Source organism: Acyrthosiphon pisum, chromosome A2 (genome assembly GCF_005508785.2).
Source record: "Acyrthosiphon pisum isolate AL4f chromosome A2, pea_aphid_22Mar2018_4r6ur, whole genome shotgun sequence".
Taxonomy (NCBI): domain Eukaryota; kingdom Metazoa; phylum Arthropoda; class Insecta; order Hemiptera; family Aphididae; genus Acyrthosiphon; species Acyrthosiphon pisum.
The window spans coordinates 13,700,928-13,728,239 of record NC_042495.1 but is presented as its reverse complement, the minus strand read 5'-3'; the positions used below and the strand labels follow the sequence as shown (position 1 = coordinate 13,728,239).

The following is a 27,312-nucleotide window of genomic DNA, read 5'->3' as shown; positions in this document are numbered from 1 at the left end:
AACATACCTACAAAATATCAAGCATTATATTCTGTTTTAACAATAATTAATTTTGACGAATATCTATAAAATTAATTTATGGTAATTTAATTAAAATAACAATAAATTATTTTATCAATAATTAAAAATCTTTTGAATCGATAGGTTAATAAAACCATTATACACTTTTAAAGGTAGGTATGCAATTAAGATGATTCAATAGTGTCAAATGGTTACACGCATTACACATTGTATTGAAAACATACAAGTAGGTACCGTAAATAAATAACTTGCATGTCTATACCTATTTATTATAATTATAAATTAGATATAAGTAAATATTACCAAGATCTTTCGTTAAAATAATAATTATCCCTATTTTACAAGTATTATAGAACTTAACGAAAAAATAAATAAATAAAAGAACAAAAAATAATAATTATAACAAACAAACATGGAGGAAATATTTCAAATGTCTTCAATTATTGTAAATTGTCATAGTAAGAAAAAAAATAATGGTAAATTAGGCTATTTTAAGTCATTTTTGGTTGTTAGAATGGTCATGGTTCTTCTTCTGAATCTTTTTCACATTGATAGTCGATAAATCCAGTCATGCGATGGTATGCCTTGGTTTCTTCGCCTGTTTGCCGAAAACTAATTAAGGGCCGTAAAGCTGAGCGTAATGATGCAAACAAGTGCGGGAACAATATTTCTTGTTGAGCAAGTAATTGTTTTGTTCGGTGGCGTTCCTAAAATCATGAAATATAAATTTTGTATTAACCTTAATAGAAAACATTAAAACAATCATTAATCATTTAATTTAAAATTAAAATACTTTTTTCCTTCATTTAGTAAAATTTTTTTAACTAACACCAGTATCTACCTTGGGAGCTTCAAAGCACGCAGGACAATTTTCTGAGATGACGGGTAATTTTTTAGTCTCTGCAAATTGACGCAACATTTTTTCTCTGACATAAACAAATGGTCTAATCACACGTAGATCACGTTCGTTGATTGCATAATGAGCTTTCATTGATCTCAATCGGCCATTATGAAATGTCGACATTAAAAAACTCTCAGCCAGATCATCCAAATGTTGACCAAGAGCTAAAACATTATAACCATTTGATCGTGCAGCAGAGTATAAACGTCCTCGTTTCATACGACTACAAAAACTACAAATTGAACGGCACTCAGCAGAAGCAGCTTGTTCAAGAATCTCTGTCAACAAATATATGTACATTTATTTATATATTAAGTATACGCTTATTCAGTTATAAAACTACTTACTTTGTTCTTCATATAAATAGTGAACTCCTAATGCTTTTAAGTATGGTATAAGAGGCTTAGGATTATAAGCCGCACTGCCAGGATCAACTGTAGCAGCTCCCAGTGTGAAATGTATACCTTTTGATGAAGCATAATATTGATACTGATGAAGTGTATGAAGTAATGATAGTGAATCTTTTCCACCAGATAAACAAACCATTATACGATCTCCATCTCGAATCATCTTAAATTCTCTAATAGCCTTTAATTTAAAAGTATAATATTAAATTTTGTATTTTGTTTACATTTTACATAACATAATAGTTATTCGTTATGATATGTATTTGGGTATTCCAATACAATACAACTACTGAAATAACATTCAAAGGTTAATTATATTTTTAATGTCAAATACTTACTTCAATTGTTGGTTTCCAAATGGGCTTTGCTGGACAATACCACCTAGCCACAGCAAAATCTACATTTTTCTCATAATTCATTTTCACAATACATTCAGATTTAAACTTTTTCAAATTAGTTTCAATGGGTTCTGTCTTAATGTTTATACCACTATCTGTTGAGCTAAGATTTGGATGTTTTAAATTGTTTTCTTTGTCACTCTCTGAATCTGTTTCTTTTTCCATTATGGTGTCTGTGTTCTCATCCGACAAAGAAGACGAAGAAGCTAAAACAGAGCTTACCATATCATGTATTTCCGATTTCATTTCTGAAGCAAATTCAGACAAACGTGTGATGACTTGTTCTTCAAGGCCATTTTGACATGGTGTGGTAGTTATTACTGGAACAGAGTTATTTCTAGGTATAGTTTTGCGAACACTTTTGGAAATGTTATTATGCTTATCTATAACATTCAAACTTTCTGAACTCTCTGACAATGCATTATCAACAGTAGCTATAACTTCGCGAAGTTCAGATTTGATTTCTGTAACAAACTCTTTTGTCATTTCTTGTACATAAGCTTGGATACTTTCATCATGTTGTATATCATTGCAAGATGCACGTGATTCAGAATCACTTAATTCAGTTTGACTACTGCACGAACACTGTCGTTCACGTAACCTTCTAAACTGATCAGGATTTGAACCTAAACTATAACATCTTTCTCTTTGAGAAACTAATCCAACAGGACTTAAGTGTTTTTTAGGCAGTAACATATCTGAACTACCACTCGAAGATCTCACACGAACGGATAAACTAAAAACAAAAAAAATCAATTATTTAATTAAAAGATAGATTGAATAATAATAAATTTAAAATGTAATTTGGTTTTAAGAGTTATTTATTTTTGATCTACCTAATAAGTACAAATAAGTAAAATTATTTATCAGTCTTACACTTATTTTGTTTATCAATTATAAACTATATGATTTTTATGAAAACATAACATGATGCAGCCTGGGAATTTCTTACACGATTAAATCTAACAGTAAAAGTTGCACAGCATAGTACGCATATAATATGAAATAATATATAATGAATGTTACATAATATAATAAATCATTAATGAGGTATCGTGTAATGATGTAATAAAATATATGATCATTTTTATGTTATGTTTAGTACATTGTAATTATTTTTTAATTTATATTATGTTCATGAAAAATAGAATTGATTCCAAAACATCAAAAAACATTTTAAATACTTTAACTTAACCCATTAGCGCCGGAATTTTTTTATTTACAATTTTAACCAACATTTTGTCAAAAACATAACATGTTATATCTTAAAAATTATTGTAAAAAATGTATGTTGACATATGGCAAAGCACGGCGTTAATGGGTTAAGTACCAAATAAAATTATATTTTATATCTGTATTTGTTTTGATTATATTTGATGAGATAAACTATATTCTGTATAATTGTTACTGAGTAGCAAATAATTATTTTCTATTTTTTTTCATTATTGTCTTTATTAAAAAGATTGGGGTTATGATTATTTGGGTAATTGGGTACAGATTAACCATTCATAATAGTAACTTTTTGATGGATAATCTATAAAATTAGGCAAGATTAATCTTAAATAGGCAATATTCATTTTACATAATATGAGGAACACTATACTAACATATAAATAAAACAATACCTATGATCTAGAGCAGATAGACTGTTGTATCTTGCTAAAGATGAATTTGGAGTAGAAACATTTGATGATTCAGAAGTTCGAGGCGATCCATAGTAGATTGTTGGTGAAAACGGAACACGTTGTTTAATATGGCTAGACGAATGTCCCAACAATAAGTCTTGGGCTTCACTCGGCAACATGAACCAACGTAACTTCTCAGCTTTTTCTGTAAACATACTCCTCTGATCTGGCAATGGAAATCGTTTTGCCATCTATAAAAGATAGAATAAAAAAATGAACAATTATTAATATAAATATTATTGTTTGTTATTAATAAAAAATAAAACTATCACAATCAAAAAACTTACTTTTCTCGCTTTGTTAAATGTGTTTCTTGCCGTTTTTAGACATTCAGCGTAGTCAGCAGGACACGTATTTTGTACTGATATCTTACGTTCCGGCACTGTTAGTTTACCGTCAGTGTATCGAATTGATCCCAACCACTTACGATCACGGAAAACATTGTTTGTGTGGTGTTTCCATTCACCTGTTTCTGGATTCAGTGTATATTGTGGCAACAGTTTCCAGCCCTCGGTGGCCACCATTTTCAGGGCTTCAAGTACATATGATACTTCGTTATCAGACATAAAGAACGGCAAAGATATACGGACAAAACCGGGCCTCAGCATCTCAAACGGGGAATGTTCTTCATGCCGGCGCAGGTGGTGGCGGTCCAGACGGTCATCTTCTAGTAACATGTTTTCGTATTCTATGGCCAGATCGTCACTGATACCCAAGAGATCTTGAGCATAAGGTCCAGCACAAGCGCAGCCACCACGAGCCTGTACACCAAAGACGTCGTTCAGGATGGCACAAACAAAGTTGTGATGCAAAAATGCACCGCGAGGATGGCGCACCAACATTGAAAAAATTGGGAGCCGTCTCACCGTTTGCGAGCAATTGCCTAAGACTATAATTTCTGGCATGGTTTGCAGAAAACATAATACCGTTCTGAAATAAAAAAATACGAGATTTATTATTACTTTATAATATTAGCTGATAATAAACAGGGATTAAAATATTGGTGTTAAATAACTCCATTTTTTTTTTTTGTACTTAATTCAAGATCACAGATATTTAATAGTATTAATTTATTTAAACTTAAACTAAATAAAAATTTGTACGTACAAATTAAAAAGTTATTTTATTTATTTATACATACCTACGAGTATACTAATATTTAATTCTTATTCTAATCACATACCATAATAATTCATGACTAACTTATAATGTTTTTAATAATACTACCAATATGTTAGTGATATTGTTTTTAGAGGTCATTTAAAACATACACGATGACAATAATATGCACTTTTCAAAAATAACAAACCATAACTGGCATAACCACACCTATAAGTTATTGCACATAGTTCTAGAATGTGTATAAATAGGATAGTTCTTTTAATATTCTATAAGTATGAAGTATTGCTTAAAGTATACTTTATCCATTTTACAATTAATAAAAATGAGATTTAATTGTATGAAAATCTAAAACTATTAAATACATAATTTAAGGATTGGTGAAAGATTAATTATTTTAAATATTTGTTATAGTTATTAGTAAAAATTATCAGTTTAAGCTTTTAACATTTTCACAATTTACATTAGTATTTTAATACTCTTCAGTAGTTAACTATTTTTTTTTAAATCTAAGTATTTAAAAGTAAGAGAACTGTACTGAATTAATAGTTGTATTCTTATAATAAATTATTAATTTTAAGAAGTTGTTAAGAGCATATATATACTAACAAACTTAATTAAATCATAATTTAAAATTAGAAAAATCTAAGATATGATGGAAAAAACAAATGTAACATTAAATAATTAAAACGGCACTAAGATCTAAGTAAAATTATTATATAATTATATTTATACATGGCTTTTAGTGCATAGTATTGTTAACATTTGTAAATAAATTATAATATTGTCTACATAGTGTACAACGCAGTTTATTTTTGAAAACCCTTGATAACTAAAAAAAAAATAATTTGTAAACTGAATGAGATTGTTAGGTTTCCCAACAGCTCGATATCTTTAATGTATTATCTATTTGAGTGTTGTATATTTGTATACATGAGTACATAACAGATTTCTAAACAAGTTTTATAGTTAAATTTTCAGCCAGTATTATTTGTATGACACTGGTAAAATGTGAAAAATACTGAAACAATTTGTGGGAAAAAACATTTGTTCGACAATTATTACTTATTGCATTTAGCTAATATTTTTAATATTGTTAATTTTAGTATCAAAAATAATAAATAGTACCTAGTAACATATTTTGTAATGTATTATTTACTTGGTAATTTTTTCTTCTCTGCCCATAATGAATGGTACCCCAATATTTTGTTTGAGCTGTAACGCTAAACCCAAACGTACAGATTCCACAATAGCCCCAGTACCACCTTCTTCTCGCAATTCTGTATCCTAGAATTGGTATACATATATCTTAGAGAGGCATATACACCATAGGTAGACAACTGGGTATTTTTTTTTTTTTTTTTTTGAGAGGGTAGGCTAGCATTATATAAAGTAAAGTGGCCTGCTCCTTGACTACTATTTACACATTCCACTGATATACATCCAATACAATCTGGGGAGGAGGCCTTAAAATTGTCTAGTGGGCCAATCCCCCCCCCAGGTGTCTACCTATGTACACACAACCTAACTTAACTATATTTACTTTTAAGTATCTGTGATCTTTTCTTGAGACAAAAAATACTGCACCGCCACCACTGCCATTTGGCACCTTGTTTTTGAACAGTTTTTTTTTGGCCACCAATACACCTGTACAGTCCATAAATCTTTTTATTAAACAACTATATGAATAAAATATGTATTCAAATAGTTTTTCAAACCTGGTGTTTGTATTCCGCCCACAAATTTATGTCCAGAGAAAAATATGGCATCTTTATAAACGGCTTGGTCATTAGCCGGAAACAAAGGGTTCATGTCCAAAACCACGTATGGAGCTATAAAAAAAAAATTCATAAAAAATAAACATTATTACATTAAATACTACTACTAAATTAGGATATGGTGTAGGTTACAATTTACAAACAATATTATCATTTTGTGTACGAATAACGATTCTGAAGATTTCTTATCACCATAAACACTTTAAGTTATAACTTATTATTTAAATAATGTCTATGCTAATTACTTATTTATTGTTATTGACTAATTCATTGTTTAAAAGAAATAACTAGGTATATTGGTTAAGTAATTTTTAAAAACCCATAAACAATTTAATACATGTGTGTTTTAAAAATATAAAATGTAATAATATATAGCTTTGTTGTAACTATAGCCTATAGTTAAATTTTGAAGATGATCTTTTCCAAAAAGTATAAGTAACAATTTACAGTGCAATAATATAATAATAATAATTTTTTTATTGGATGTAAAGGAATTAATATTATTATTGTGTTTACTTTATTTGTATTCATTTGGTCATTATACCTATTGTTCTTTTATTTTGGCCCGTATCCTATTTTGTAATAAATATACTAATATAAGATTAGTTAAAAATTAAAATTATGTGAAATTAAAGGGAACAAGTTAACAAACACAAATTACGATTATTTGAAAAAAATATATTTGCAACAATTATTGCAGAACAGTGTTTTATACTCAATTAATAGTTGATTCACGTCAGAATTATGTGCTATAATATGAAATATTCTCTTTTTTTATTTCAGTTATTGTAAATATTTACACGGTTATAAAATTTAAATAGAAATAGTATAAAAATATAAACATATAAATCACAAGACCTTAAGGCCGTTAGCGGCATCATTCCATTCAGAATCTATAAATATATATTTTTTTAAAAGCCAAATTTACAATGACTATAATCATTATTCATTACCTGCAGATGCGTAATCCCAAAATGCCAATGCACCATACTGGTGTAAAATCAACGTGGTGGCAATATCGTCGGCGAGTATTCCGGTAATATTGGAGGCGGCAGAAAAACACCCAACCACTTGAGCTGCTGGACTAACTGTCTGATACAATCGAAGTTTATTTTCGAGATCGACGAGATCGATAAAACCTTCTTTAGTTTCCGCTATGCGTATGACCTAAGAAGTTAACAAATAATTTTTAAATCCCTTATCACTGATTGATATAATAATTAAAAGTGGAAATAAAATGACCGCAATTATAATTTAGAACTATATTAAATTTTAAACAATTATTAAATAGTGGAATAATAATAATAGGTAATAAGTAAATTGTTTTCTTTGGCGAATTTTTAGGGTGTTATGATGACATTATATTCTAAGCCAATATATTCTAATATTTCTTTTATGTTAATTTTTTTTTATTTAACTATATATATTTTGACATCTAAATTACGATTCGTATACAGGAAACATTTTCGAAGGAAACAAGACAACAGCTCTAATCAATCGAAAAACAGACATTTTGGCGTGCAATCAAATATCATAATACATATTTTACACGATTGAAATAGCGCCAAGTCGTAATCTTTATTATTTGACAACGACTGGAGCAACAAGTATAATAAGAAACATGTTGTTTTAGACACGACCGTCAAGGCGCAAACTGAAGAAACAAAATATTATTCTTAACCAAGGTTATATATTTTATTTCATTACCAAATACCGGAGTTGTCCTCATAATAAAATAGCTTCTATTATGACGAAATGAACTATTATATACCACTACTAAACGCCTATTACACTCCACAGAGTGATTCCTCTAAAGCAAATTGGCCATACACTTGATTTACATTAAAATAATCACTTAGACTCAGTGTTTGGCAAGTTCCTTAAAAAAAGGAATTCGTTCCGTTCCTCGTTCTTTTTAAAAAAAAAGGAATTCGTTCCGTTCCTTGTTCCTTAAAAAAAAAGAATTCGTTCCTTTGTCGTTTCTTTGGAAAATGAACGAGTTCCTTTTTTAGTTCCAAATAAAATAAAAATTCTTACTTAATCATTAATGTTTTTTTTTCATATGCATAATTCTTTAGTTTTTAATTCTAATATAATATACAAGTACGTTCATATTTTATAATTCTATTTTGAGGTTTTCTTTAAAATTAAATTGTTGGCCAACGCATATCGATTGTATAAGGTCGATAGTCGATAACGATCACTAATTAGCAAAATACATTAAACACTTTAAAAAAAATATATCTTAATTTCAATTATTTACATACTTATCTGTATAAATTATTGGAACTAGAAAGGAACGAACAATTTTGTTATTTTTCCTTGAAAAAAAGAACTAGTTCATTTTCTCGTTCTTTTTTTATAAAAAGGAATTCGTTCATCGTGCCGTTCCTTAAAAAGGAATTCGTTCCAGGAATCCGTTCCTTTTGGAACTCGTTCCTTCCAAACACTGCTTAGACTATATTATTCTTTATGACCGCAATATCAGATATCTAATTATCTATAGATGTACATCGAAACCTTCGTCAACGAAATCAGGACATATTATTTATATTGTATATAGTACGTGTTTTCACGGTTGTCGAAATCGAATTAAAATTCAGCGAGTAAAATACGCGGTATAGAGATGAAACAATTTATGGCATAAGACAAACAATATTATTACTTCCGTATATATCATCGGATATAATATTATTATTATCATATATAATAAATGATATTATATACAAAGATTGAAAGATACGCCAGACCGAGCAGGCTGCTATTCCGAGTACTAACCGTAGCACCGATCTCTCTCCAAGGCAATAAATTCGAATGGTGTTCATAAGGACCGACCAGGACTATTGGTTTGATTTCGTCAGAAGCGAAGTCCATCGCGTGTATTAACTTGTGAACGGCGCCGGTACATCCACTTCCGACGAATATAACCGCGTCGTCTTCTGAAGCATGGACAGCATTACGGACAATATCTCGGGCTTCGTGTCTATGAAAAAAAAATAATGATAACGTTTTAAATTTAGCTTAAATAATGATTGTTTACCCAATAAGAAACACCTTTAGGGAATTTAATATTATTATCGAAAAACCAAAAAATACCATTGTCATATTATAATCCGTAAACAAATTGTTTACTGAACGCTATACAGACATGCAAATATGCAATATAATATACAGAGGGTGTATTCCTTTTATATTTAATGGAATCGAACAGATATATTATGATACTCAGTGTCAATTATTATAATGGACATATTTTTACCTGTATAGAGTAGACTGAAGCGAAGTGACGTTCGTTGTCGTATGCGTGTTACCATAGACGGGTAATACTTCTTTAAGTATGTAGTCTTCAATAAATTGCAGCGATTTCCCAGAAGCTGCGTAGTCACAATACACAACTAAATAAACAGACAAACAAACATAACATATTTAGTAATATTATGTTTACACAGAATGTCTACTCATGTCATTTAAGACGATGAGCGCCTTTGCAGAACACATAATTCAATAGAGCGTATACGTCGTAGAAGTATATTTGCGTTGGGTATAAATTGTATAAAAAATTGTGGAAATTATAAATACGATGTACCTAAACAGAGTAGTTTAATAAAAATGTATTTATTATAGCTGTAACAGTTGTATAATGTAACTTTAGTACCTATGTTTGCCGTTTAGCATAATTATATAAGTAATAATTTTAACCTTCAAACATCGGTATAGTTTATAGTTTATAGTTTATACGAGTATAATAAAGTAAATAAAAAATATATTGGGTAAATTATTTAGTTTTACAATATTATTTTGTTAACCAAAAATATAATACTTTATACGCATTACGATAACAAAATAACTAAATTGTATGAAACTATTTCATTACAAAAAATATTATCATATTATGATACGAACTAAACATAAGGTAAAAGGTAAATTAACTTTGAATGAACTACTATTGTATAAATGGTTAGATTTGATGAATACATTCAATTTGTTTGTGAAAATGAAACTAATTGCATAACAAATTTAATCATATCATTCATATCATTTATATAATGTATTGTGCAGTTTTCCTTGCCAACTAAAAACTTTTTTGGTACGTAACTTTATGGTTACAAGTTAAAACTAAATATTAAAAAAATCGTAAAATAATCATACACATCAAAAATAGTAAATATACATAACTAAAAAAAATTGAGATATCTTTTAAAAAGTGGGGAAAATCAAAAAAATATAGAGACCTTGCTCTGCAGTATACTTGATTTTGTGAGTAGGTCAAATTAATGAATGTGTTAAGATTGAAATTAATGATAAATCATTGTACACGAAAGAACAACTATGAGCGAAGGAGACGGGTGGGGGATCAGCATAATATATTTAAAAGGATAATTATTGTAATGAATTTATGTTATTAGTGTATAATTTAATACATTTTTCTAATACAGAAAGTTGATTTAATTTAAAATGTTTGCCAAAATATGACACATACCGACGTATACCGTAGAATAAGTTAAATGAGGTGTTCTTGTTGTAAATATATATATATCAGATACATATATACGAGTAGATAGCAGGAAACGTGTATTTAGAATACTTAATCGTGTATAGAAAATGATTGATAGTAATATGCAAAATGTCGAAAATATTAGTCCCTACAATATTTTTTTTTTAAATTATATACCTAAACAACTCAAATAGTATTTCAGGAATAATGTAAAAGCTTTTTGAGGTGTGTTTTTGATTTTTTTGAACTGCAGTAATAATAGATGTACCTATCAGAATAACTTACGACAAATCTAAGAATCTTAAATTTTCAAGTTTTTTGACTAACTGAGAAACAATAAAAAAAACTAATAAAATCATAAAAGTAACATTGAAACATTTCAAACATCTATAAAAATATCAAGTAGAACAAAAAACAATTTAAATAAATAATAATATTTAATACATTTTATCTATAAGGTTTATGAACTACATAAATAAACCAAATAGATTTTGGAAAACAAGTGTTGCGTTGATATTCACAATTTATTATTAAGATAAGTATTTGAAATTTCCTTATTTTTCAGACCCTCAAGAATATGAATTAATTCAAATTTGCTAAAAAAAAAAACAGTCAAATTTGAAAATTGAAGTAAAATATTTGCTCCAAAACGTGATGATAAACAAAAAAAATAAACACACATTGTTGTCAAGCCAAACGTCATACGCCTCGCTTCACTCATAATCTAAAAGGGATTATCTAAACACATTATACGTTATTATTATAGCTTATCTTGCGGTTCTCGCGCTACTGCAATATTTCATTGATAGAATACAACAAATGTTCACTCCTATTTTTCCTTACCCACCAAATCATAAGAACGGAACCATGTAATAAATACTTTTTACCGGCACATAAAAGAGTGACCTATTGTAAATTAATATTATACTTATTATAAATTGACTGAATTAAACACCCTTTTCTGATTCGTGTACATATTATATTATGTATGGTATCCACTTGACGGACAATTCTAACTTTAATCACATTAAAAATTTCAGAAAAATGAACCCGAAACCTAGGCATTATAGACATTGAACGCGTGCAAACCAGTTTTAATTATAATGTTTAATCATGAATTCACGAAAATACTTTTAATAAAAATAAATAAAAATTATTTTCGCATATCTATTTAATGATACACGCTGACCAGTAAACTATAAACGGAATAAACAGAAAATTCAATTATAACATAGACACCACATGTTTTTAAAATTTACGTACAAACGTTTTGGAATCCGTCAAAATGCTGTTAAAAATTAATAAATTCCGTCATCCCGATCATCTATTGAACCGTTTCCGTTTAGTTCCAATCTAGCATTCTGACTCCTGTTTTAAAGTATAGATGTATAATAATATGCCGGGTTGTATAAAAAGATTGATTCAATGGTTCACTAAAATTTAATGTACGAACCACGGGCCACTAAATAATGTTTAAGAAGACGCTACCCATGCATGCGTTGTCTCCATCTTACAGGCGTAAAAATATCCAATGACTTCAGAAGAACCAATTTTGTGTTGTTATAGAGCTGAATTGACGACATATAGGTGGGGACATTGTTTGTGCTTAGGCGACGGGTTTTTTCGATATTTTATTTTTTAAGAAATTAAGAATAAGAATACCTTAATTCAAAATTAAGAATACCTACTTATATTTCAGACCTAATATAATATAATAAGATATTATCTTGCTTGAAAATTAAAATATCGAAAAGATTATATAATATTAAAATATATCTAAGTCATGGACATATAATGAATAATTAAGCATGCTTATGATAATTTTATTTAATCAATTGATGTCATTACATTATTATTTTAATGAAAAATAGATTTTCATTTATTTTCAATTACAAAAATACTATTTTTATATTATGATGCAAGATTTTTGAGATTTCTGACGATGCTAGAATATGAAAATCTCATAAATCGTGTGACATGCCAAATTACCAAAATGGAGGTTTTTGGGAACGACAATAACTTCTTGAGAGGTATTTACTACCTATTTCAGTATTGCAGCCATATGTTTTAAATTAAATAAGATTGTGTCCTCCATAGTTCCATCGAACATGTATTAGATAAAATGTAAATGCAATGTAATTGGATTGAATGGAATTTAATGCGAATACCTAGGTACATATTATAATATTTGTTGATGAAACAAATAGCCAAATTATTCATTAATGATATTGTTGTAAAGGTTTTTTTTTTAATTTTCACTTACAAAGTGCATGGAAACATCAAAAGAGTAAATAATTAAAGGGAGTCAAGGATTTCAATTAAGGATAATAAACTGCGTATTATATCGTGTATATTTATTATTTTTACTAATGAAATATTATATTTTAGTACATTATATTTTTATGATTTTACGAAATATGATAAACTATAGGTATATGGTATATGTTATAAAATATAGACAGGTATTTCATTTTTATTCCGTGATGTGCATAATTTGTGGCATTGTTTCTTATGCTACAGTAGAACAGTATATAGGTATACCTACCTATACCATGCCACCATTACCATAGTTTTTTTCCCAAACTTTTATTTTTAGTTATATAATTTATTAGGTACTTTATTAGCGTTAAAAACCAATGCCCAAATATAAATACTTAATAGGTCATAATATGTATAGGTAACGAATACATTTTTATTATTCATTAGTCATTACTTTATTGTTAATAAAAGTACAACTATTAACTAAGATAAACATACAAAAGGAGCCATATCCTCACAAGAATACAAGATTACATTAAAGGTATTTACTATTTAATGTTTTGAAAAATGTTCACATCTATCGTCACCAATAGAATATAATGGTAAAAACCTATACCTAAATCTAGAATATATTATCTAAAATACCGGCCATATTATTTTAAAACTTAAATCGCAACCTTGGCGATATTTAAATATGTAGGTACGTTGATTTAAAAAGATATTAGGCACAAAATATAAAGTATAAATTAATTCTAAAAAAAAATCATAACCTGTCATTTTGAAAATATAGATTATGTTTTAATACCAATGTAATATAAATAAAATTGAGAAAATTCATCTAAATGATTTTGTTTTAAGCTACTATACATATACATGTGGTACATTAAATCAAAAAACGAGTGTACCTATATATTACATAATATAATACATATACATAATACATATAATTACCCTATAAATTGTTTAATTGATTCCTTAATATCGCATTTTTATACTTTAATAGATATAAATTACGTATTAATTAAAAGTGGTCATCGATCTTTTTTATGGTTCTAATCGGCCGACTGATAATAAAAATAAAATAATACGACATTCTCTACAATGTTTCTTATTAAGATTGACAATCGCTTACGCACAATCATTTCTGAAAAAAGATTCTACGCAATTCACAACACAATTTTTTCTTCGAATGTTTAAAAAAACATTCCAGTTGAATTATTTTAATGTTATCATAAACCTTAAGTTTTCAGTTTCCTCTGTTGTATCTACACAGGACGTTATATTATAACTGCGCAATTCCCAACGATTCTCCTGCAGTACACCAGCAGCTGCGTATACCTTTACGAGGTTAAAATACACAAGTTATTATATGACATAATACAATTTTACCGAAACACGTAAAACAAAATTTGGATTTGACTATTTGAGGTTTTGTAAATATCTAGAACAAGAGTTTTTATATTTTGAAAGTAAAAATGATAAGCTTCTAGTATTCATATAAAAAAATGTTAGACCCCCCTCCACCCAGACATTTGTTTTCTGTTACGGTCTTACAATATTACTTATTAGAATTAGAATATTATATAATACAAAAACAGTAGTTTTTATATGTAAAATACATAAATGAATGCATAATATTGTTCAATTGATAATTCAACCAAACTGACTATCTATTGATTAATATCAATTTATTTACACCGTTATTATTGGAAAATACTTCAAGACAATTTTAATACGATTTTTTTTCAATTAAATATCCAGTAGGTGCATTAAAAACATTAAAACAGGAATGATTATTTATAGATAAAAATCTTTAAATTTATAAAAAAATAGATAGATAGTGTTTTTTTATTTATAATAAACTAATAAACTTATACCCATATAATTTTTTTTTAATAACTATGAATTATGATATAAATATATTCAATATTATTTTAATTTCCCTTCAATACCTATATACATATTTTGAAATTAAATTTATTTAAGTATCTGGTAAATAGATAAATAATAATAAATTATAATACACATTAAAGTAAAACGGAAATATATCTTTATATAGGTGTGTATATATATAAACACATATAAATATTTATGTATAAATAAATCTGAAAATGGCGTAAAGAGGTTATACAATTAAATGGTATTATTATTATTATAATTTTTTGTGTAAAAACATTAAATAATTAAATTGTTTGTAAGACTACAATTTTATGATTTGAAGTACGTTATTTAAACTATCATAGAACCTACTTTGATGTATTTTTAAATACTATTACTGAAAAATTGATTACCTAATATAATTTTTAATTGTTTAAGCTCTTAAGTAAATTTCAATAACACAAGAAAATAGTTTATAGTTATTAAGAATATCATACTAAATGTATTACCAATTTATTATACTATATAATATAATACAAAATAAAGGTAAGTACCGCCCACTAGTACATACAATATACATATTATTATAATCTTACTACTTAGACATATATGTCATTATAGGTAAGTGCCTACATAAATGAATAACCGACATTGTCATGAAAAAAATTCATTGAAATAATTTAGTTTTCAGAAACAGTAGAATTACATTATAATACAAAGGTTTATATTTTTCGCATAACTTAATTTTTTTTTAATATTAGTATGCGCATCTTATACGTTACAAATTTTAAATACATACATTTAAATGGTTACTAAAAGAGATAAAATTCTAAGCGCATTTTTATAGGTATACGTAGATAATTGCAGTGTATTATCACCGAATAGATTAAATAGATTTAATCTATTATATGGTATTATACTATACTAAACAAAGTTTAATTTAGTTACGTATCGTATGATAATAATTTGCTCACCTAGTTCAAATATTAAAAATAAAATATTAAAGGAAATACGATTTAGGTACTCAACGTTTAAATCTAGAACTAAACATGAAAAACAAATAGCATAAATTGAATTTTAAGTATTCACTGATGTATTGGAAAATTTTGCACTGAGTGTTAAAACAGGCTGCACAGATTTTGGAAGAAATTATATTTTTTATTCAATAAAATAAATAATACACATATAATTCTAAAGTAATATATTTCTCGATCAGAACGAAACATTTATGTTGTATTTTTAATTTTTATTTCATAGTTTATACGAATGTTTTATAAATAATTAAATCCATAAAATCCGTATTCAGGTACTATTTAGTTAACAATAATTATACACATTTTAATTAGGCACCTACTTGGAAAAATTATAAAAAATATTACTGTAAGCTCATCTGACATATTTCATTATAGTCATTACACAGAATAGTATTATTACCCATTTATTAATAATTATAGTAACAAAATAATATACGTATAAATACAAAAAATTACGTAATTATAATTAACACTGACCTAATGTATTATATTCTATATTTAGCGCTCTGAAGTCTGAAAAATAAAGTCTTAAGGTGAAGAGCAATATTAAATATATTAAGTACATTTGTATGCTTCATTTTGAGATTAAAAAAACTATTAAGTGTACCTACACAAACAACAAGAAATTAAACTTGGAGATTAATCAATTTTATCAATATTATAGATAATAAACAATAATTAAGAAGAAAATTGTTGTTTTAAAAATACCTAAATGTTATGTTTCATAATTTGAATTAGCTTACATAATAAATATTAATCCGAACAATAAAATAATAGGGGTACAATATACCCAGTACATAAAAAAATAATGAGGTTCATAATTCAACTTGTTTTTAAGTGACTGAAGTGACACTGTCTTGATAATATATTCTATAACCGAGTGTCCGATTTTAAACAACGTCCTATACTCCTATACCATAGTTTACTGTTTAGTGGCTATAAATTATTATCATAGTGCAATTTTACTTATCATCTATAATATTATGCATAACGAATTTCTCAATAGACCTTGATTAGCAAAAACAGAGTAAACAGCTTAATCAACAGTCGACCTTTACCTTAAAAACAAAAAATGTCTCCATGCTATATAGGTATATCTTAATAAACCTACCTAAGTAAAATAAAATTATTTTAAGTCTAAGCTACTGGTCGAGATGTGAATGTAAATCGTTATATCAAATGATACGTTAAAAACAAATAATTTATGTTGAATATCAAAAATATTTGTAAGTTGCATATGCTGTAATATGCTATTTTAAGTAAGCCTATGTCAATATTATTTTACTGATATAAAATTGAAATGACAAATAAATCGTTTTAATAAAGGTTTTTGGCTTCTGCCCTTGAACCAACTTATACATTTATTAATTAACACGGAAAGACCGATAGTCTATTCATTAGCAATACAACATATTATTTGTCATAACTCATAATAATATTTACTGATGTTATTAAATATATCAAATTTGTAAAAATAACTAATTCTATTATTTGCGTGACTATACAGCCCTATGCTTTTCTTATTTATATATTTTATATAAATTGAAAACGCATACAAATTATAAAATAACTAATTTGATCAAACGTAGGCAAATCAAATTAATGACAAATCGATTTTAAATTATTTTTATTTATTATTATTGATTGATAACTCCAAAATGTAATAACACATATTTTTTTTAGTAATTACTAATTATAATAAATCACGAACATATATTTTATTCATAAAGCTAAATTAGTACAAGTATATTGTGTGTACTTATATTTAATATTTTTTACATATCGTCTATAATTAGTATTTAATTATTGAAAATCCGTATTTTATACAAAACTGAAAAATGCTATTTACCGCGGAATAATATCCTACAATTCCCCACGTATTTGTTATAAAGGTCAGGTATGATAACATGTAGTAGAACCTTGCGTATGATCATCCCACACTTAAATCGTTATGCTAACACATAAATTCGTTCTAATAGTTTGAAAAAACGTCAATAATACTATTTTCATGTCCCAGAAAAATAAATTTCTCCGATAAAGAAGTAGTTGTTCGCTGTAAACACATAAATTCGCACGTATCTACGAACATTGTTTGGAATATTTAAAGTAACCGTGTTAACTTTAATAACATTAGGCGCACTACGATTAACTGAATAATATATTATGAACAACCGATTAAATTCTAATACCGTCGTTACTAAAATAATACGAATTAAGATATTTGAATAAGACATTTTTTAATATTAGAAATTAGTGTTAAAGAAAATGTAGGTATATGTATTATATGTGTCTATATTAATAAGTAATAACCATTAGTTATGCCCATAAGAAGAACTAATTTATTGAATATTTTTTTTTTATAATCAAAAATATGAGGAAATATATATATTATTTAAGAACAACAATAATATATTATAAATTGTATTTAGACTAGAGCTCACAAATCAAAAATTAACTTTTTTCGAGAGGAACAAGGATACTAAGGTTAACTAGGTATACCTAATAAATAAATAAATAAATAAATATAGGTATATTATATATATTTCAAAACATTGTTACTAAAAATAAAAGTGTCTTATGAATTGTCATTATATTAATTGTTTTTATAATGACGTATTGATTACAAATTAAAAATAAAAATATGTGAATACTAAATGATCAACTAAATAAAAAAAATAATTTGATTCAAGTTTTTTAAGCCTTTAAATTTGTTAAAACCTCTGCGTAAATATTACCATAAGTTCCTGAAACATATAGAAGAAATCCTAACAAATGTTTGTTGTGCTATAGGCATAATATACAGTAATTTTATAAATATTATAGGTACCTATATCGTCTGGCATAATTTTCCGATTAATAAAATTTCTCTTTGAAAATTATATTATTAAAATGTATAAAGTGGGTGCTAAGTTATTTATAAAACAAAATAAAAATGGAACAACCAATATAATATTTTAATAAAAAATGTTATGATAGTTTGACCCCAAATAATAATTTTTTTAGCTAACTATATGAGCGTAAAAATTTTAAAAAAAGTATCCCCAGTAAAAAAAAATTATGTTAGTATTTGTGTTACGTACATTTTTAAGATTCTTAATTTTGTGCTACGGAGTTTGATAAGGTTAGATTATGTGTCACCGAGTGCTTACGTGTTCTCATATTCATAGGTACCAGTTCGCCTACTATAAAACCTTTTTATGGACCTCCTAACTAAACTTTACAACGTAGGTATACTATATTCACTGCATAATTTTTATGGAAATTAAAAATTTGACTTAAGACATTTGGATAAATAAGCCCTATATATTGGTCACATTTTTTAAGTACCTATAAATAAGTATACTTTATTAGTTTGGATAAACAAAACATACTTAAAATTACAATAAACATGATTTATTCAATACAGATTACAGAATTCATTTTCAATATCTTATTTAAAAAATATTAGTTATAATAAAACAATTTACAGTAGCTAAGGCCTAGATACAGTGAGATTTATCATAATTATACTTCATCTGAAACACGGATAAAAAGTTGTGATGGATAGCTAACGGGATCAACATAGTAATTAATAATTAGTTAATTCTATTGGTAGATGATAACATTTTTCGTGTACATTTTATAAGTTATCACAGATCTGGTGTTATCTTATGATTTCATACGTATGTATTATAGTTACCAATGTCAATATAATTTTCAAATAATAATAAAATATAATTATTACTTATTATCACATATTATAATAAACAGATTATATTATATTTTATATAATCTGTGATATTATTATTATTATTACCTCGTATTATTTGAATTTATTTTATTATCGGTTAATCTACATATTATATTGTAATTGTTTACGGTATCGTCGGAGAAACTGTATATTATAATTTATAACAAAAAAATATTTGGAAAAAACATATAGAATAGTAGGTGCAAACACAATAAATATCAAAGTCTACATCATAGTCACATATTAATATTATGTTGCAAATACGGGTTGATCAGAAATTCGCTCAGAAATACAATGTCATGTGACCTAAATAGAAAGGATACCATAATATGATTCTTAAAAATCACCACTATTTTTTTACACGGTTTTTTAATCAGCCCGTATATTAAAATAATATAACCAGTCACCCACTCACCCCACACGTCCACACCCATACAATGGTTCATATTATATTATACAATATAATTCAAATGATCACACTAACCACCTACCTACAATATTTATTATATTATTAAACTATTGGCGATTAAATAGTTTTTATACAGTTAAACACGTGTATTAAATATACATTTTTTTCTGCGTCTTTCTAATGGTAAAACGAACGAGAAAACACTATTGGCCACTGAATATGCGGAGGCGGTCCCAGGATCAACAATTAAGACACTTTAAAAAAAACGGGAATTTTCAGGCAAAACCAGTATTTGACAAAATCGATTTGTATTTTTGTTGTAACTAAATTGGTGATTCTTGAAATTGTATTTTCTTTACATGATAATATTTTCAAATCAATTTTTTTTTACTCTTTTAAACTATTTATTGTAATTGGTAAGTTATAGTAAGAAGATACTGAACTATTAAATTCTATTGTTTTCTGGCAATATGTGGTGGTGACAACGGAGTGCTGAAACTCTGAAAGCAAACGTTTAAGTGCATAAATAAATGTTGCTATTTCAATTAGTTCTATTTTTATATAGCCGGTATATTATACTATTATAGGTAGATTAAACTACTTTATATAATATTAATATTTTAATGATTTTTCTAAAACTATAGTTATGAAGTAATAAAAATATCAAGCCTTAAGAGTTTAACAAACAGAGCAGGGGCTATCTGCTGGGCACATCACTGTGAATATGCGTTGTGGTTTAGAATGTATATACGACACCTCTAGCATTAAATATTAGCCCATTATAATGTAAATTAATTAATTCTAATATGAAATCATTCATCTGAATTGATACATCTGTTTAATACAAATATTACTCTATAGTCTGTGTTATGCAGATTATTTAAAAATTTAAGAATAAATAATTCAACATACCTATTGACACAATGTATACGCTAATAACAGGAAATTAATTGTTTATTTTAACATTATGTTCATGATTGTAATAACTTGCCAAATTCTTAACTAGTAAAAAGTTAATAAAGAATTATTAAAGATATTTAATAGGTAGTTATTTTTAAATACGGACATATGGTACCTATTGCATTTTTATGATTTTAGTATAAAATATTATATCATATTTAAACAATTTAGAATTTGCTTTTTTTTAGTTAACACTAATATAACATATACAATACACTTACTTATTTACAAATTGAAAGTGTATTTAGTAAATAGGTAAGAGGTTTAGAGTTAATTTATAAATTATACAGTAGGTATTCACATTTTCACTGGGTAAATCAAAAGCTTAAATTCAATTTTACATTAATTTAAAAATTCAGAGTCAACCATTTTAATAAATATCTATTTTATGAAATATACCATGAATTAGTACTTAGAAGGAATTCCTAGGTAATACTTAATTCATGATAAAATTTTAATAGAAACCAGACCTACCTTTTATTTGTATTGTATTTAAACTTGATTATTAGTAACAGGGCTTAGTCAATATAAAAATTATATACCATTTTTATAATTTTAATTCTAACTAACTATCAATATCATTTAAAAAATTTACACTATAGGTAATAGGTATATTTGTAGCTATAAATAGTTTGATATCAGCATCAATTTAAAGATTACAAGCAATACATTAGTATGAAACTATTATGCCTCTTTATGTACTTAATATATTTTGTTTCGAATACTTAAATCCAGATTTTTTAAAAAATTGAATATTTTTAAAACCCTCTGAAATAAAATAAAATATCCGATATATTTTAGATGTAAATAAATTATTATTAAACAAAATAAATAAAAATATTGATCAATATAAGCAGTAATTTAAACTCATCGACAAAAAAACTAGTTTTAAAATAAAATAAAACTGGGTATTATAATAATGTAAATTGTTTTTATAATATGTTCACACAATTAACTGGTTTAAAAAAAATACATTTTTAAAAACTAAAAAAAAAACAAATGAAGAGTGATCCATTGATTTAAAAGCAAATAATTTTATAAAACTGTAAAACGTTAGATTAATTCTAATTAAATAATCAAAATAATTTGATATCGAAAATGGTTTTAAAAATTTAAAAATCTAAGCTAAGAAAAATACATACATTTTTTAATAATTCAAAAATGTATTTGTTCAAATCTGTTATTTGATAACTAAATTAATTGTTTCAACTAAATTATTAGAAACCAGATGTTAATGTTAAATTTGTGATAGTGTACCTTTTTTGTACCTAATGTTGTCTATTACAAAAACTAAATTACACAAATTGTCGATAGATTGGAAATTAGAATTATTTGTTATACATATCAAAATATCTCTCTATTTTTTTTTTTAAGTTATATAATTTTAAATGAAACATTAAGCAATAAAGCAATAAAACTGCAGACATTTTAACAATTAGTTGCTCATTAAATGAACCTGTTTACCTGTTTTTTTTTGTTTTTCTCCAATAAATGTATTTAAAATATCACTAATATTTTTTTCATTTTGGTAAAACTATGAACATACTATTTAGTATTTTTACTGTATGGTTTATCAATTAGGTTACATTGTGTTTAAATATCATTATATGTTGAGCTATTTGCTCAGGTTATAGCTTATAGACAGGGTTTATAGAACTGTAATAACTTACCATGGCTCGATAATACCTAATTAAATAAATAATAAAATAATAATAATTTATGCATTGTCAAAGTCATTTCCGGTTATATTATGCAATAATTTGAGCACAATTATGTTTGGATAGCAAAAAATAAATATAATAATTGTTAATTTTAATACTAAATGCTTTGCTTAGTAGGTATTTAAAAATAGAAGTCAAACTTAAAATCTATAATAACTGGAAATAATTTTCATAATATAGGTAATCAGAGTTAATATAAACTGAGACAGCAGATGTAAGAAATAAAAATAGACATATAAACACATAGTGAAATGGCCACTCAGTGTAGTTAAACTACAAATTATTACCATATTAAGTAGGTATATTTTTTTAGTTGGAAAATGTCCGTAATATTTATTCTATTTCTATCGATATATGAACTATATGTAGTATAAAACGTGCTACCTATGCCACTTTAATTTATAAGTAGGTACCTCAGCAGGAACCTATTTACTGTTAATTAAACCACTTGTTAGTTGTTATTAGTTATGATGATTATAAAAAAAAATCATTTAAATAGGTAAAAAGTAAAAATACAATTTTAAATTGTTATTATGGTAAAGTTTGTTTATATTATATTGAGCACTTACGACTAAGATATTATATCTTAATCCATTGTATTGAGTTATTTACATTTAATTAATATTTATATAACTCATAACTTCTTATATTAAATAGGTAATTTATAGGTAATCCTACATATTTTGAGATTCATTACAATTTATTTATAGAATAATCAACATTGTGCCTATTTATGTTCATTATATATAATAATCACACAAATCTGGCTATTTATTTTATTATCGGCTTATTACCTATATTATATTGTTTGTCATTTTTTTGTGGAATTACATTTTAAACACAATATCTAGACATCTAGAACCTAATACTTACAGATTGCGAGCAAAAAGATGAATATAATATGTCTTACAATATTTATTTTATGTGCCTAGTGGAGTATGGATAATTTATTTTAATCATACAATAAGTACCTAGGTATCTATAATTTTGAATTTTACTATATTATTTTATAGTGGGAGTTACCCCAGAAGTCAGGTCATCTAGTTTTTGTAAAACAAAATTAATGTTATAAGTTATTAAAAAGAAGATTGTTATTAAGGGGCATAAAACATAAAGTGTTCACTGTTCAAGAATGACCATGTAGATATAACATAATTTTGTAAGTTGATTGTGAATAATTATAAAACGCAAAAATTATGTCAAAATCTGGTAAAATTCTAGAATGTAATACTAATTGGTTTAATTATATGAATTAAATCATCTTTAGTTTAAACATAAAATTATAAATCATTGTAGTAATTTAACCTTAATTATAAGAAATGACAGTTATGATATTATGACATATTATGGTAGGTATGCTGTATGCCACTAGGTATTTTTATTTTGCATGTATAAAGAAATATTTAAGTATGACGGATGGTTAAAGTGAAATTTAAAATTATACAGTTAGGGCAGTATAAGTTATATATTTAATTCTAGAACAATAAGTTTTATAGGCGGTGCTCATATAGTATGCTACATTCGTAAAATGCAACCTACCCAAAATCTATAGGCATGTAGTATCCTCCTATCTACCAAAATATATTACATCTTATAAATGTTATATTTTGTTTCATTTTATCATGGGAAAGTACCTGTGACTGTTATTAAGATAAACAATATATTATAGCGGTGGTACAATACTATAATAGCTATTTAATTTGTTTAATATGTCTATGCTAATAAGCCATAACTTTTAAAATATATCCACCAAGATCCACAATAACTTACTTTTAGATATAAAAACAACATTACAATTTATATAATGGTATTAAAATACTTGATGATCGTCAAAAATACTTTAATTACATTTTAGTTTAATAAATTGGTATTAATCAATAATCAGTAGGTAAAATACGGTAAACACTTTTAAAGTTTTTCGGTAGTTAGCCTAGGTAGTGGTAGTGATAGATCGTAGACTACACAAGTACCTTATAGGTAAAAATGTTTACAAAATTTAAGATTTTAAATTTTGATGCATTTGATGATAATTTTTTTCAAATATAATATACTTACTATCTGTCTCAAAAGAGAAAAATCAGTCGGCCAACAAATTTTTTTCGGTGCTGCACATCTTTACCAACTACCCGGTTTTAGCGTGATCATGTGGTTCTCGACTTGTCAGTCGCATCATTCACAGTGTGCAAAAAGTGATTGTTCTCTTTTGAGACAGAGTATACATTCAAACTTAAACTTTAAAGTGAAAGATACAAAAAAATGTAATAATATGAAAAAAAATATTTTAAAAAGTAATATGGTATTAAAATATTAAATATAGGTAAATAGGTATTATACAATATTATAATTCCTATAAAATAAACTAATTATTTGTTGATACCTACTTCAAAATTAAAATAAATACCAACCCACTTCCTAAAATACATTTGTGAACATGAACATTAACAATACCTAATAAGGACAACAAATTCAGTATAAGCAATTGTAAAGGTACAATTAATTTTGAGATAAATTTGTGTATTTTTAGATTCTAAATTTCTAGTAAAGTTAAATTTTTAGTACCTATTCTTAAATGTTATTTATCTCTAAAAAGTAGAAAGGAGGTATTTACATTGTCCATTGGATAACATTAGCATATAAATGTGATTTTTAATTATTTTAAGGGAATTCGATACAGTGATTTTCTGTTTTTGTCTAACACATAAGGGGCACAATTTTAGACAGGGTCTTTGCATAGGTCTTTGCCTAACATACTAATTGATCTAATCAAGCAATAAGAATTCTAAAAACAGATTTGGATTTGTCGCAATGTCTCTTTGAAATCGATTTTTCCAATTTTTTATTTTTTATTTTAACTTCTCCAAAAGTTGAAATATGACAATATTTGAACACTTTTTTTAATATGATTTATAATTTTTAGTACTAGGGGATAATATAAAAATATGGGAAAATCAATTTCAAATAAACTTTACGATAAATTCAAATCTGTTTTTAGAATTCTTATCGCTTCATTAGATCAATTGATATGTTTGGCAAAAAACACATCTAAAATATTATGTCGCGCGTGTGTTAAACAAACAGAAAATCACGGTATCGAATCTCCTTAATGAAGTGAATCTTGATGAAGTCTCTCATTGGCAAAAATTATCATTTCTTTTCTATTCTTGCTAACTACCTAATTAGTATAAATAGTAATATTTTAAATATTACCTACTCAATAAACATTTTACTGTCAATTATTAATTTGTACATACCTACCTAATATACCTAGGTAAGTACCTATTTTACTACCCAAATATTAGGTATATGATTATTAAAAATGACCATCAAAAATAGTGATTTTCATTGATTAGGTAAATACTAACATTTAAACAGATTTATTTATTAGACATATTTAGGTATTTCAATAGTTACAATTTATATGAGATAAAATTGAGAATTTTAAACAATCTAAGTAGGTAAAATACAAAATACAAAAATTTAACATTGGTTTTGAAGTTTATTTATATCACCTATATTTGAATAATATTATGTAATTACTTAATATTTAATAAATTAAATGAAATGGGTACATTCCAAAAATTATGGGGAAATAAAGGTTAGGTGTTGATGTAGGTATCTACCATTTAAAATGTTGATTCATGTAAGACAAAAAAGAACATTAATTTGCTCAAGTTGAGCCCAATAAATTACAATAAATATGAATACGATAGGTAATTTACAAGATATTCATATACCCATACGGCAATATAGGCACCTATGTACCTACATACCTATAATTTGATAAACATTCATTCATATTTTATTTAAAAAAAATATATTATGAGAAAAAAGATGAAACTAAAATGAGTTTAATGAGTAAAAATTAGAATTTTAGTGAATTATTGAGAACATTAGAAAGTACATTTTAGGTTATTATCTAAATAGATTAATAAGAATACTTCAAAAGTCCAGGAAGGTGGTTTGATACTCAATATACAATTTAAATTATAAATTAAAAGTTGTTGCCTATTATATACTAAGCTAATTACCTTTTCTTCTTCCGTATGGTCCAGAGAATGTAGAATTCTTGCCAATGACATTTTCATCCACATACTTTAAAAGCTTCACCGGGTCAGCGGCCTTCTGTATTGATTTTGTCACTTTAACATAATCATCGGGCAATGCGTAAAACTTTCTATTGGCAAACTTTTTTGTAGTATTTTTTACAGAATTCATTACTAACAGGTAACAATAATTATTGTGCTAGTGCTAATTTCATGACAGTCACAGTGCTACGGCTAAAATTGCGCACGTGTTTTGTGAGTAAGAAGTAGGTACCTACTGTTCCGATGGACAATTTCAAAAAATAACGAAGAAATTAATTGAATAGGTAGGTACCGAAAAAACGGTCAAAAATAATCGGCAGCAAACGGACGTAAGTATTGAATATCGATAATATAAGCTCCAGCGCCTAAGGTCTACGACTTACGAATAGCCGTAGCGTATAGTGCATACTACAATCGTTGGCGAGTTTCAAA

General features: G+C 26.2%; 1 protein-coding gene across 2 annotated transcripts; it reads right to left on the bottom strand.

The window, feature by feature from the left end:
* Positions 1-506: 506 nt before the first annotated feature.
* LOC100161816 lies at positions 507-27,312 on the bottom strand. Of its 2 annotated transcripts, none has more exons than XM_001952533.5 (13): positions 26,824-27,312; positions 9,569-9,704; positions 9,088-9,292; positions 7,263-7,476; positions 6,250-6,363; positions 6,075-6,178; positions 5,691-5,818; positions 3,700-4,342; positions 3,353-3,603; positions 1,668-2,463; positions 1,270-1,510; positions 863-1,200; positions 507-728 (listed from the first exon to the last, which is right to left on the bottom strand). In XM_001952533.5, exons 1-13 carry the CDS (start codon positions 27,008-27,010, stop codon positions 540-542), a joined length of 3,546 nt encoding a protein of 1,181 aa, XP_001952568.2. In that variant the 5' UTR covers positions 27,011-27,312; the 3' UTR covers positions 507-539. The 2 variants fall into 2 exon arrangements, with proteins under 2 accessions (XP_001952568.2, XP_029346060.1); XM_029490200.1 differs by lacking the exon at positions 26,824-27,312 and adding an exon at positions 24,851-25,027.